The sequence below is a fragment of the Cyprinus carpio genome, chromosome B4 (genome assembly GCF_018340385.1).
Source record: "Cyprinus carpio isolate SPL01 chromosome B4, ASM1834038v1, whole genome shotgun sequence".
NCBI lineage: Eukaryota > Metazoa > Chordata > Actinopteri > Cypriniformes > Cyprinidae > Cyprinus > Cyprinus carpio.
Window position 1 is genome coordinate 22,065,292 of NC_056600.1, and position 14,724 is coordinate 22,080,015.

The following is a 14,724-nucleotide window of genomic DNA, read 5'->3' on the forward strand; positions in this document are numbered from 1 at the left end:
GCGGAAGTCACCTTGATAGAGTCCGCAGGATGCTGGATACCTGAGCTGTGTGTGCGTGTGTGTGTGTGTGTGAGCTCTGTTCTTGAGTAATGATTGCGGTTCAAAGGGGCTCACAGCAATGTGATAAATATTGTAGGAACTGATTCTGTTAAAAAAAAAAAAATTTGGTGGAAAAGCAAAATAAGAAATTATCAAAGGGTCAGTTAAACCACAGAACTGCTATTCCTCTGATCTGTCAATCTTCAATTATGATAAATGAAAAAAAGTTAAAAGAAAACAGCTTATAGGCATCACATCCAGATGTTTTTCAAGATCAGAAATTAATGCTATGATGTTATAAACCCATTCAACTAAACTAGTTAAGAGTGTGAAGGTCATTAACACACATTCAACACACAGTCTAATTAAACATTAGGCCATTGAGATGAATGAAGACATCTGTAATAAAGCAAGGGTTAAATATTGGAGTTAATTGTTGATGAACTTGATGTGCAAAAAATGACTTTAGATTAGGTGTTTGATTGTCTGTGATGTTTCTGATGCAGTACCTAGCACATACTGTATGTATGTGACTCTGGACCACATAACCATTCTTATGTCGCTGGGGTAAATCTGTAGAAATAGCCAAAAATAATAAAAAATACACTGTATGGGTCAAAATGATTGATTTTTCTTTCATGCCAAAAATCCTTAGGATATTAAGTAAAGATCAAGATTTTTTTTTTAAATTTCCTACCGTAAATATATCAAAACATTATTTTTTTTTTGATTTGTATTGTTAATTGCTTTATTTTTTATTTTTTAAATTTTATTTTCTCAATATTTTGATTTTTTTTTTTAGTTTTTTTCTCAGATTCCAGATATTCGAATAGTTGTATCTTGGCCAAATATTGTCCTATCCTAACAAACCATATATCAATTGAAAGTTTGGAAAATTTGGAAAAATTGACACTTAAGACTGGAAGGGAAAAAACACTGTCATGCATGGGGAAAAGGAGAAATGAGGGATGATTTTATTCTTTTCTACTTCAACCTTTTTCTAAAATGTCAGCATGAGAAAGTTTGCCTAATATAACTGAAATACAAATTTCAAATACAAAAATACAATTTGAATAACCGGCAGTGTCACTCAAACATGAATCTGTGTCTTGAAAATCTATGAACTATGCAAATGTCTTTTTTAACAAAGGGTATGACCCTTGTGTAGTTTTTTTTTCTCCCCATGTGCTGCTCCCGGATTTACTCCATGGGAAAAGAAATCTATTTCTATTTTGGGTCTCTACGTCATTCTTTTAAACTTGGCCCACAACTCCACCCACCACTGAATGTTCTGTTGAAGCATTTTAGAGCTTTTCAGACACTTGCATAATCGCTGCAAGTGTTTTATAGTTTGGAATATTTGAACAATGGCATCATAAGATGAGTGCTAAAAATACCATTTAAAATGAAGTACAATCTAGCCGGAATGAGAAGAATCTAAAATGTTAGAGAGCAATTATGCTCTGTGCTCCAATAACTTTGTAAATCAATAAAATACCAATAAAATTAATAACTAACTTCAAAGCAACTAAATGTTGCCACCAAAGATTATGCGAAGAATGGTTTGTTTAATCTTTGCAAATAATATTGTTCCTAAACATCAGGTGGATTTGGATGTACATTCCCATAATAATTCCAAATGTGTACATTCATAAACAGCCCTCTATGGCAAGCTGTTTTTGCATTTAGCCCTTAAATGAAATGTATCTATTTTTGTTACTAGTACACTTTGTCTACATTAAATGTCCAGTCAAGCACCACTGACAGTTTCTTTTGAAAATGCAAAAATGTAATTGCTTCTTTGTGTTTTTGTAAGTAATATCTGTATTCTAATTCAGGGACTGCGTTCCTCAAAATACATGAAGGTTGAACTGAGCACTGTTAAACAATGTGTCTTGGAGGGGTGAAGTTTCTAAGTCACAACTTCTTGCTACTGGGGTTCCTCAAGGCTCAGTACTTGGACCACTTCTCTTCTCCATCTACATGACGTCATTAGGATCTGTCATTCAGAAGCATGGCTTTTCCTATCACTGCTATGCTGATGACACTCAACTCTACTTCTCGCATTGTGACATTTCTAGCTGGATGAATGACCATCACCTTCAGCTCAACCTTACTAAGATAGAACTGCTGGTGGTTCCAGCTAACCCATCGTTTCATCACAACTACTCTATACAGCTGGGTTCATCAACCATAACTCCTTCCAGGACAGCCAGAAACCTAGGAGTTGTGATCGATTAAGTTAAGCTTCACAGACCGTATTGCTACAACGACCCGGTCCTGCAGATTTGCCTTATACAACATTAGGAAGATTAGACCCTTCCTGTCAGAGCAAGTCACCCAACTTCTTGTCCAAGCTCTTGTTCTCTCCAGACTTGGACTATTGTAATGCTCTCCTGGCGGGCCTTCCTGCATGCATCGTTGGTCTGATTGCTTCTATTGTTCTCATTTGTAAGTCGCTTTGGATAAAAGTGTCTGCTAAATTATTAAATGTAAATGAAAACAAAACAGGGTTCATGTCTAAATATTTAAGTACATAATTAAGAAAATAAACTCAACATTTGAACTGCTTTAAAGCTTGTTTGTTTTTTATGTGTAAGTATCAAAACTCATTACTTACATTTAAAAGTGTAATCAGCATTTTTTTTCTCAGAAAAAAAAAAGTCGTCATGTGTGCGCAATGAATCTTGGTATAGTCTGGGCCATAAGGATCCATTAATTGTATTGGTTGTGGCCTGAGAAACAAAGGATGCATTTCATTGCAACATTTAAACTAGACTTTGAAATTGGACAGCTTTCCTCATGCCGCTGTGATGCAATCAGTCTTTGAATTCAGTCTTCGAAGAATGAAATCTGAATTGTTACACAGATAATGTGTGTGTTTGTATCCTAATTCTCAGATAAATGGTTTACCCTGTTTTATAATTGTGACTTTTTTTGTTTACAATTAAGAGAATGTACTGTTAACCTTTTCAGATTAAATGAGTTTTGCAGTTATTAGATCATTTTCATGTGCACATCTGTAATTATTGATTCACAGCATGCAACAACATAATAATGAACACATGGCACCATAAATGCCAAACCTTTTAAAAGTCTTTGGAGCAACCTATCAATTTTTTTAAAAGGGACATTTATTTATGTATTTTTATTTATTTAAAACATGTATAAGTCAACTTATAAATATTTATATTTAATATTTATTAATATTAGACTCATGGAAAACCACCTGTAACATTTTATCTGTTGTTTAAAGGAATAAATGTTACAACGGCTTGCCATAGCGCTTGGAGAAAGCGAGAGAGTGAGGGAGGGCATTCCTGCTTAAAATGCTGTGAATGTGACAGCCAATCGACCAGACTGCCAGCCTCAGCTTGGGGAGGGAATGTGGAGAAACCTCCGCGAGGAAAATGCGCGCGAGGTGACGCGACACGCGCCGCTCTACAAGTGCTCTGACTATCTTCCACGAACAGCGCGAGAATCGGGGCGCGAAAACGACTCGCCCTTTTGAGGGGACAAACATGACTGTGGTGCCCGGGGAGAACCTCGACGAGACTGTGGCATTGGCAGCCCTGTCCCAAGATGTTTACGACCCTGAACGGGCAGACCAGGAGTGCTGCGAGCGGGTGGTTATCAACATCTCCGGCTTGCGCTTCGAAACCCAACTAAAAACACTGGCGCAGTTCCCTGCCACCTTACTCGGTGACCCCAGGAAAAGAATGCGCTTCTTCGACCCTCTGAGGAATGAGTACTTCTTTGACAGGAACCGACCGAGCTTTGATGCCATCCTCTACTACTATCAGTCTGGAGGCAGGCTGAGGAGACCCGTCAATGTTCCCGTGGACATCTTTATGGAGGAGATCAAATTCTACGAGTTGGGAGAAGAAGTCATTGAGAATTTTAAGGAGGACGAAGGTTTCATCAAGGAGGAAGAGCGACCTTTGCCCGAAAACGAGTTTCAGAGACAGGTCTGGCTGCTGTTTGAGTACCCCGAGAGCTCTGGACCCGCGAGGGGCATCGCAATCGTCTCGGTGCTCGTCATTTTGATATCAATTGTCATCTTTTGCTTGGAGACTTTACCAGAGTTTAGGGAGGACGGGAAAATGTACGAGGAGCACCTCGCATTCAATGGAACTGCTAGTTCAAAGAAGCCCAATCCATTCACAGACCCCTTCTTTATTGTGGAGACCCTTTGTATAATCTGGTTCTCCTTTGAATTGCTCGTGAGGTTTCTCGCGTGCCCAAGCAAGCCCGCCTTCTTCAAGAATATCATGAACACAATTGACATCGTGGCTATTATTCCCTACTTCATCACCTTGGGTCTGGAGTTGGCCGAGCATCAGGGCAACGGCCAGCAGGCGATGTCTCTGGCCATCCTGAGGGTCATTCGCTTGGTGCGGGTGTTCCGCATATTCAAGCTTTCCAGACACTCGAAGGGGCTTCAGATCTTGGGCAAGACACTGCAAGCGAGCATGCGAGAACTGGGTCTCCTCATATTCTTCCTTTTCATCGGCGTTATATTGTTCTCCAGCGCCGTGTATTTCGCCGAGACAGACGACCCCGACTCGGGGTTCAGCAGCATCCCCGATGCCTTCTGGTGGGCAGTGGTTTCCATGACAACTGTGGGCTACGGGGACATGTGCCCAGTCACCATCGGTGGCAAAATAGTGGGCTCTTTATGTGCCATCGCTGGTGTGCTCACCATTGCGCTTCCAGTGCCCGTCATCGTGTCCAATTTCAATTACTTCTATCACAGGGAGACCGAGCACGAGGAGCAGATGCAGTACACGCATGTAACGTGTGGCCAGCAGCAACCCTCGTTTGGTGAATTTAAAAGGAATGACAGCAAAGCGTCCCTTTCTAAATCAGACTATTTGGATTCAGAGGATGGAGATTCAGTCAAGTACACCAACTGTAGCCCCCATAAAGCATACACAGGGAAGCTTACTGATGTATGAATATAGAACGCCAGCAATTATAAACCCAAAGAAGCGCACCTTTCTCTGTGAGTACATCCCCATCCCTCGCGCTGTGGCTTGAGTAGATCTGTGAAGAACACTTCGTTAGGAAACGACGACATTGGATTTTACTATGACGTGACGTGCGATTGTTTTCTAAACTGTCTTCCATTGTTGTGATTGTAGATCGTCGAAGCGCGAGACGTAGTTATATAGGCGCAAAAATAAAAATAAAAATAAATACAACGTATGTTATATATAAGCAAGCCCGATTAAATCCATTTGTAGCACTTTATCCGTATACTAAACTTAGTCCACAAATTCGTTGGCGCGTGATCTGTTAGTTTTCCAGAAATTTGGTGTCAGTGCGATACAACGTTTACATACAAATTGCTCATTTGAAAGAAATAGTAGGACCAATATGTAACTTTTTTGTTATTTTTTCCTAGCGAGGGCAGTTCAACTGCAAGGTCATTTGGGGGGAAAACGACTTGCCCCAGCTTTTTGAAAATATGATTATTGCAATAATGTGTAACGTTAAATTTGGAAAATTGAGAAATACATATCTCATATATATATATATATATATATATATATATATATATATATATATATATATATATATTTTTTTTTTTTTGAGGACGATCAGTAGAAGAGCAAACCAGCTTTGTGATAGTTAATTTTAGGAACACACTGCATTTTCAGGTTGTCACTGCATTAAGCATCGAAAGGTTATGCCATCTTAAAATTACTTTATTCAAACTATGTAGAAGCACTTCAGGGATATACTTACACTGATAAGCAACATGAAGCGTCTTCATTTGTTCATATTATCAACAGATGTGTAGGGGATGAATGAGGAGAGGCTCGATTTCAACAATGTGCGCTCAACTCTGGACACGAGTTCCTTTTAAAATACACTAGCGTTCTCTAGTGGACAAAGGTGGAAACTGCAAAGGTGGTTTCCATAGCAACCTCTCAGACGGTTCTGGTGACATTGGGCTATTGTTGCTCACTTAATTTATTCACATGAAAGATGGTTTCTGGTGCTTTTATTTTAAAACAAAGGTACATTCATATATTCAGTTATATGGAAAAAAATCATCAACCCTCAGGTAGGCAGGTTTGTATTCTTATTAGGCCTAAACTAAAAGAGCCCAGAGGCCTATCCAATATATCAAATGTGAGTACAAAGTAACAATATAACACCATATAGTCCACACCATAATAATGGAGAAACGTCTTCATTTCTGCACTGCAACAGCATCGAGAGGGGATCATGAATTCAGCACAAAAAGGGATTCATTATGACATCACTGTGAGAAAGCAAAATCTCATCTGCCTATTGGCTGGACTAGGAGAATCAATGGCTGCAATGTCAGTAATGGACTAACTGAAAATGGAAATAACTAAAAAGATTTCCGGACACACCACATTTTTTTTTTTTTAAACTCTCTGCTCCTTTAATTGGATTTTCACATTGACAAGAAGAGTTCAGACAGGAAGAGGTATGTAACACTGCACAACCCTGAAAACATAACTGTGTATGTGTTGTTAAGTAGACTATCTCAGAATTAGCTATTTGTGAGAAATATTTCTAATTATGTTCTGTTTCTAACAATAATATATATGAACCCAATACGTTTAGGGCTATATACAAACAACATAATTGCAAACAGTATAAACTGGAAATACTGACAAGTTTTGAGAATAACGTTAATTACACACACACACATTTCTGTGTATTGTGGGGACTTTCCATATACTTATATTAGTTTTATACTGTCCAAACAATATTTTCTATCCCCTAACCCAACCCCAAACCTAACCCTAAACAGAATTTGTATCCCTACTCAGAATTTGAATATTTGGTTCTGGGGAATGAAGTGTGGAAAGAAACAGGATCAGACTTGTTACATAAAAGTGTCCTTTTTTAGATGAAACATAATCAACAAAGCCCAGCACCGCATTCTTCCAATACAATGCACATCATAAATTGCACTCCCAATAAATCCTAAAATATTTGTCCAAAGAACTTTAGAAGATTTGTAAATATACATATATATATATATATATATATATATATATATATATATATATATATATATATACACACACACACCAATATACTGTATATATATACCATTTAAAAACCTTTTCATGTTATGGTTTTCAGAGTATTAAGTTTAAAGAAATATAATGTACGCTATTATTAATTCCTGTTTTCATATAGGAAACAAGCACACGATTGGATTGAATTAAATTACACAGCAATATGACTATGTCTATGTCTTTAAATATAGTTGTTTAAAGAGTAAAATAGTATGAGATAAGACTTGCGGTATGCAGATAATAAAACTAGAATATTTCATTCTGAAACATCACTACAAGTTAAAATTGTAGACTTTCTTTCTGTGTTGTTTGTGTACACTAGGGGGCAGTATGTGTCTGATTTATGACACTGTCAATATCCTTTCTGTAGATTTAGTGTTTGCTGGTAAAGACAGTATTTATAATTTAATTGAGCCAGTGTACAATAAAGTTTAAGGCATTATTTATGTTTCCCACATTATCTATAAATAAATTACTACAATATAATATTGAACAGCGACTGTTCTTCAAAATAAAATGTACATTTAATAGCTGTTCTTTGAGATAACTGTTTCAGAGTTACAAATTCAGAGGAACTGTTACTATATCATGTTAGAATGTATAGTATGATAATGCAGAATAAATAGCTAAACTTGCATCGTGAATATGTAACATATATAATACCTGTAATAGCTGAAATCTGTCTGATATGCAAGGTTAATGTGGCATCCAGTTATCATAAATAGTCCCTGAATTCATTGGGAAACAACCAAATATCCATTCTCATCAGTCCAATTACAGAATCCTTAAACTAGTTCCATAAACAGAGCAGTATATAAATAATGTTGATTAATAAATAGATCTTATATTAAATACATATTCTTAACTCCGTTGGACTGCTGTGCCAGGTTACATGAGGAGAGAGTGAGGTTATTTCCTGACCCACTTTAACAATGTTGTGTTGCACTGACCATGTGTGTTTAATGTTTTATTAAGGAATGCTGGTCTGGTCGTATGAAAAAAAAAAAAAAAAAACAGAAAAAAGACTGACGTATAAAGATGCCTGACGTCATATTGTATTGTGTGTTATAGATTTTACACACACACACATATACACTTGACTGCCATGTTCACTTCAGCAAAGGTCATGTTATTTCAAGCTGTGCATACTTTCATAATCAAGGAATCTTTGGCACTTACAGTTGATCAGTGGCCATCGTGTGACTCTCATATACCTCCTAATGGCCCAGGAATATTGTCCCTTAATACTCTGTCTAAGGATCTGAATACGCAATGACAAGCACAGGGTTTTTTTCTGCTGGAAAATATGGCAAGCAAGACACAATAAGAGTGACTGCATAATGCTGTTGTCATGTGTGGCACTCATGCTATTGGCTTGTGTTACAGCTCACAGGTGTTGAATAGGTCAGTGTGACTTTGTGGCTTGCTGCTTTAGCTCTGGCTTTCACAGGGATGATATTTACATGGTTGCACGGCAGCATGGTGTTGATATTCCTAAGACAGTCTAGTTAGGGTTTCCTCTGAATGATTCAAATTCTTAAACTGATTCAGCTAGACTGCTTAAAGGAATAGTACACCCCAAAAATGAAAATTCTGTCATTATTTACTCATTCTTATGTAATTCCAAAACTGTATGACTTTTTATTTAATTAATACATGTAATTATTCTTTTAAATATTTAATTTCATTTATGTTTTGGAGCATGAAAATATGTCAGTGCCACTGCTCAATAATCAGAGACAATTTACAGTTTAAAAAAGTAATAAAAGAAGCAAAAAAAGCCTGTTGTATAATTGTATAATATTGTACAAATAATCTTTGTCAGAAACTGAAAAAAACTAACAAGTTAAATAAATGAAATTGTATTTAACAATTTAGAATAAAAAAAATTAACAACAATTTGTAATATCAGTAGTGTTACTGCAATATAATAGCACAAAAAGGATGGATTGCCATTAGCCAATCAGTGTCATGATGTTTATGTTGCTGTAAAGTTAGTGTCATTATCCAGCTTAAGTCAGTTTAGAATTATATTCTTATCTGACAATGTCAGTGTAGTTAAATTGGCAATATTGTCTTTTAAGTGAACATTAAGTGCCCTTTAAACCCCAACTAAGCAAGACAAAGGTGACAGTGACAAAGAAGCAAAACTCCATCAGGTGACAGTAGTGGATTAAAAAAACCTTGGATAACATCTTAAAACTGAGTAATATCTACTTGCTACAATTTAGTTTTAAATATTATAATTTTCAAAGTTGATGTTGTTGTTTATTAGGATACAGTCAGTGGCATTACTATCAATGTCTTACTGTCGATGTTTGTGGTGTTACTGGTGTTGGTGGTGGTACCATTACAACTGGTGGTGTTACTTTCAGTGCTATTACTGTCAGTAGTGTTACTGTTGGTAGTGTCACTGTCAGTGAAGTTTCTGTTGATAGTGTTACTGGTGGTGCTATTACTGCGGATGGTGAAACTGTCAATGATGTTACTGCCATTGTTGTTACTGCTGATGGTGTTACTGCTAGTAGTGTCACTGTCAGTGGCATTTCAGTTGAGGGTGTAACTGTCAATGGTGGCATTACTACCAATCATGGCCAGTTCTAGACATTAGGAGGCCCTAGGCCAGTGGTCTTCAACCCTGCTCCTGGAGAGCTACCATCCTACATATTTCAGCTCCAACCCCAATCAAACACACCTGAACCAGCTTTATTCAACATTTAATTTAAAATGTTCAGGACTTTTTAATTTTTTTGCGATAGTTTTAATTCATTTTCCCTCGCTGGTGAAATGATGCTGTGTGCCGTTAGCTTCAGAAAAGTATGTTAAGGGCGGGTTTTTAGAGTAGCGCTGGTCCAACAGTGGAGGCACAGCACTGGCCACCAGACTCGTTAGCCCCTGCTCGCACTGGCCATACTGTGGAAAAGCGACCACCTCTGCGGTAGTCAGACTGACTCCGCTTGCATTCATTCACGTGATTTGTTGAGATGAGAGGGGACCCCTCCTGGTACTGTGATTTATATACTGTTATTTCACCAGACACTGACACTTTGACTTTGAGTACCGGCAACATGTCAGAAGTACCGGTACGCACAAAAAAAAAATAAAGATATACATACAAATCAAGTGGAACAGAAAGACACAATTGTTACTAAGCAGATTATAGTTATAAGTGTTATGTTAGAGAAATAATCCTAATCATCAGAGATCCTATATTTGAACCATTACAAAAATTTTCTAGTGTGTTTGCTTTTTAACTTTGAATACAAACATCTCTGCTTTTACGTTTGTAAAAGCTAGTCCAAAACTAGCCCAATTGCGTTTCGAGAGGGGTTCCCGGTAAAAAATAAATGAATAGATAAATAAATTGCATTCAGTGGGGTAAAATACACGTTATTGGGGGTGCTTCAACCCGCGGACATGAAAAGCAACCCCCGGTAACAGTGTTTAAGTAGCCCAGCTCCGCGGGAAAACTGTGGACTTGGCAACGCTGGTCTGGGCACGTCAACGGCGCATGTGCTTTTTAAAGGGGTGCTATTATGCTTTTTCCCTTTTTCAACTTTAGTTAGTCTGTAATGTTGCTGTTTGAGCATAAAAAAGATCTGCAAAGTTACAAAGCTCAAAATACAATTCAAAAGGAGATATTTTATTTAACAGAAATCACTTTTCAAAAACTACAACAAACGATTCGTTTGGACTACATCGAATATTTTCCGGGATTAGTGATATCACAAAGATCGACGAATGGGACGAGACCTAGTTGAGCTGCACTAGAGAAAGCAACGAGTGTTATCACTACTGTATGTCAGAGACACGCTAGCTTTCCCAAGGCAGACGAGCTTAGAGTGGTTACAATCATCCGGTTTTAAATCGCGCTCAAATTCATTTTATTTTTCAAGCAAAATTTACACTGAAGCTCACAGCAGGCGGCTATGATAAGGGGCATGACATTTCCCGACAAGGCGCAGAGTGCTACCAATCACAACACACACTGGCCCAGCTAACCAATCAAAACACAGACTGGTGCAGCTAACCAATCATGGCACATTTGATGCAGGAACTATTCCAGTCGTTCATGCCAGACTGGGGAGAGAGGTGTTGTAATAATGTAAAATATGTGAAAAAAATATGTTTTTCGAACAACTTAGAATGAGAGCCTGTTCTAGTACACCCCCCAAAACAAAATCAAGACCTTGTAAAAGAGCATAATAGGACCCCTTTAAACTCGTAATAAAGCAGTGAATGATCTGTACAGAAATGACACTAATCGACAAAAAAAGTTTATATTCAGAAAACATTGCAATTACTCCAAAATAGATTACAACAACTCATACACACCTGCATTAAGAGCTGTACTTCTTTGCGTGCCTATTTAGCCGTTTGCATCGCATAGTTCACAGCATCTGAAGTATGTGTTTGTTTCATTACGCATTCAGAAGGTGGGACCTGCTTTGAAACTGCAACATTAATTGGTTTAATTGCAGATGAGTGACAATTCAACTATATCTATAATGAACAATGAGGCTAGTATTTCTGCCCGTCTTGACTGGTGGACTGGCGTATAGGGGATGATTTGGTTATGGAGGCCCCTCCTCAAAGCCCGAGGTCCTAAGCAATCGCCTGCTCTGCCTATAGCTAGTGCCGGCCCTGCTACCAATGATAGTTCTGTTTATGCTGTTACTGTTGCTGGTGTCACTGTCAATGGTGGTTTTACTACCAGTAATGGTGCTGTCTATGGTATTACTGGTGGTACCACTACTGCGGATGTGTTAATGTGTTAACTGTCGATGACATCAATGACTGTTAGTGGTGGTGTTACTGTGTTCAATGGTGGTGTTACTGTTGATGGTTTTACTGTAAGTTTTATTACTGCTGGTGCTGTTACTGCCAGTAGCTTAACACTCAGTGCTGCTGTTGCTGAAAGTGTACAGTTAGTAGTAACATTATATATTTGACTATAATCAAATGTGGCTAAGTGTTTACATTTTTGTAAAAATGTAATCATCGAAAAAATCATCTTGCAGAAGATTTAGGTTTAACATGTTATCATTTATTTATACATTATACATTATTTATTTACTGAGATGTTTTTCTGTTCAAGCTGCACTACCACCTGCATTTGAATATCGTGTGCTATGCCACGCTGCTGTGACAAACTAAATGCTCTGTGGCAGTGATGCAGTGTAGAACAGCAGTCCATCTAAATAACGTTGATCACTGGCTGTTAATATTTATGAGGATTATATATGGGTTTGTAGTAGTCATATTGGTATTTATAGATGCCGAAAACATTTTTAGCTGAAAAATGAATGTTCTCTATTCCTCATTGCCCAATTCTGGTTGCTGTTATGCTCTGCAACTTTATCATGTATATCCAATGTGGATTAAAACATGTTCAGGTCACATTTTACCTCCAAAAGTTGTGTTACTGTGAGCTGTTTCCCACTCTAAAAAAGACAATATAATTTTGTTGAGGGATGTTTTTTTTTTTTTTTTTTTTTTTTTTTTTTACCATTAATGGCAGCATAACAAATAATATCATGATGTATAATAACACAATTTACATAACAATTGTGTCTTAATGCAGGGATTCCCAAACTCTTTTGACAGCTAAACCGCTTTGACATTAAAAACACATTTGCATGTTAATAGTTCTCTATCTTCTTGATGTTCCAGTCATGCTAAAATACACAATAAAATAACAGCTTTTAACATCTTTTAATATACAATTGGTAAGAGTTCTGTTCTCTCTTTGTTTACAGGTACAGTCATGAAAATGGACTTCCTGTCCTTCAGATCTGCATACAGTATACATGCAGCACAATATCATCAAGGACAATATGAACCTTCACCAGAGCAGCACTACGTGGGACAAAACAAACTTCATTTAAACCACATTCACATGTTCCTATCAAAGGAATTATGCACAGTGTCTCAAAAGGAATCATATTGTCAAATGTGGAATCTAACCATGAGGAAATAGGACAAGGTGGTGAAGATGAAGAAGATGAGATAGAAACTATTTACTTGAAATCACAGAGTACATGCACAAACAATTTGTGAAATGCATCTTGATGTTTATGTGCCCCTAAAACAACAACATGCTACTGGGACAGGTGTGTGAGTTTGTACACGTGAATTCAGACCAGCAGTATGTCACGTTTAAACATTACAGATCATGTGCTATACCAAAACATGTTATGACATGCATGGAAAGTTGGGCAAAGAATAAATCTTGATTATTATGTTAATTTATGTTTTTTTGTTTGTTGGTTTTTTTTTTTTCAACAAACTCAGTAGTCATTTTAAGTGGGAACAACTATCAATGACAACAAATTACTTGACTGTTGAGGTTAACATTGTTAAATATCTATTTTTTTAAAGTATCATAGGTTTTATATAAAAATGGAATCGGTTAAACTGGTGAAAGGTTATTTTTCTAGCTTTTTTAAATTTTGCTAAATCATTTTCAATTTTCTTTCTTTTTTTTCCACTCTGTTTATTTTGCCTACAGTGAAAATGAAATATGTATACATGTAGAAATTCTGTCATGGTTTCCTGCTGTAACTGTTTATGCAGTACAAATACTGAAACGCAAAGGTTGCTGCAGGTTTGTGTCTTTATTTCTTTTATGATTATTGATATAGTTTCATAATCACTCATCACAGAAAGCATCTACCTCACTGTCCTGATTGGCTGTTTTACCATGCGTTTACCTCAATGTGTTGAGTTATGCCAAACAGTTCACAAGCCTTATTTCTGGAAACAGCTCGAGCATACAGCATGTCACGTTTTCCCACATTATTGTCGGATGTGTGTTGTCCTGACTTTGTCCATTCTGGTTTTGGGCAATCATTCAATCCAAAATGTCATTACAATAATGTAAAGCTGGCAAGTAAAAACTCATCCCAACATGCCCCACTATGGTGCCCAGGAGGTGACATGGTCGGTTCACTTAGTTTTGTTGTGGGAACGTGATATTAACTTGTGGGAACGTGATAATATGTCGTGGCCACGAGATATTAATTTGTGGGAACGTCATATTAAAATATAGTATATATAATATAAAATAGGCCTACAAGAAAATTTTTTTATCCATCCTACAGTCTTGTAAATCCATTAACTTTTCGTCTTTTTCCCGTAATATTAGTATATTATTATTATTATTATTATTAGCCTATTATTATTGGTTATATTTTATTATTTGTTTATATTAATTTTTTTCCTTAATTTCGATCTTAACGTTCTGAATACTTTTTTTAAATAATAGCCTACTGTAAATGCTCGACATGCCAATAAAGCTTTGATTATGCTGTATGGAATTTTTGCTGGAATGCAGTTTAAATTTAACATATATTTCATTTTATTTTGGCTAATTAATAGACCATACTTATAAATACCATAGTGTTTTCGTTGAGGAATTAATCATTTACGTAGTTTCATTTATCATCACACATGGGCATAAATACAATCATAAAGTCAAAACTTTAATGGCATAATTGTCAGGCATTTTTTTTTTTGCAAAATATATGGTAGGCTAACAAATACTAGCATAATTATACAAAAAGTTAACTAGGTAAAGCGATACACAAATTGAAAGGGGAAATAAGCATATATA

The 14,724-nt window shown here is 36.7% G+C and overlaps 1 protein-coding gene across 2 annotated transcripts; it reads left to right on the plus strand.

The window, feature by feature from the left end:
• Window positions 1–2,959: 2,959 nt before the first annotated feature.
• On the plus strand, window positions 2,960–14,373 carry LOC109066583 (shaker-related potassium channel tsha2-like). 2 transcript variants are annotated; one of them, XM_042722390.1, is made up of 2 exons: window positions 2,960–5,044; window positions 12,869–14,373. In XM_042722390.1, exon 1 carries the CDS (start codon window positions 3,561–3,563, stop codon window positions 4,995–4,997), a length of 1,437 nt encoding a protein of 478 aa, XP_042578324.1. In that variant the 5' UTR covers window positions 2,960–3,560; the 3' UTR covers window positions 4,998–5,044; window positions 12,869–14,373. The 2 variants fall into 2 exon arrangements, 1 of the variants encoding a protein (XP_042578324.1); XR_002013688.2 differs by lacking the exon at window positions 2,960–5,044 and adding an exon at window positions 5,641–6,505.
• The last annotated feature ends 351 nt before the right edge of the window (window positions 14,374–14,724 follow it).

Bases quoted from the DNA above. Each gene is read 5' to 3' on its own strand.
- LOC109066583 (XM_042722390.1), top strand. From the start codon at position 3,561: ATGACTGTGGTGCCCGGGGAGAACCTCGACGAGACTGTGGCATTGGCA.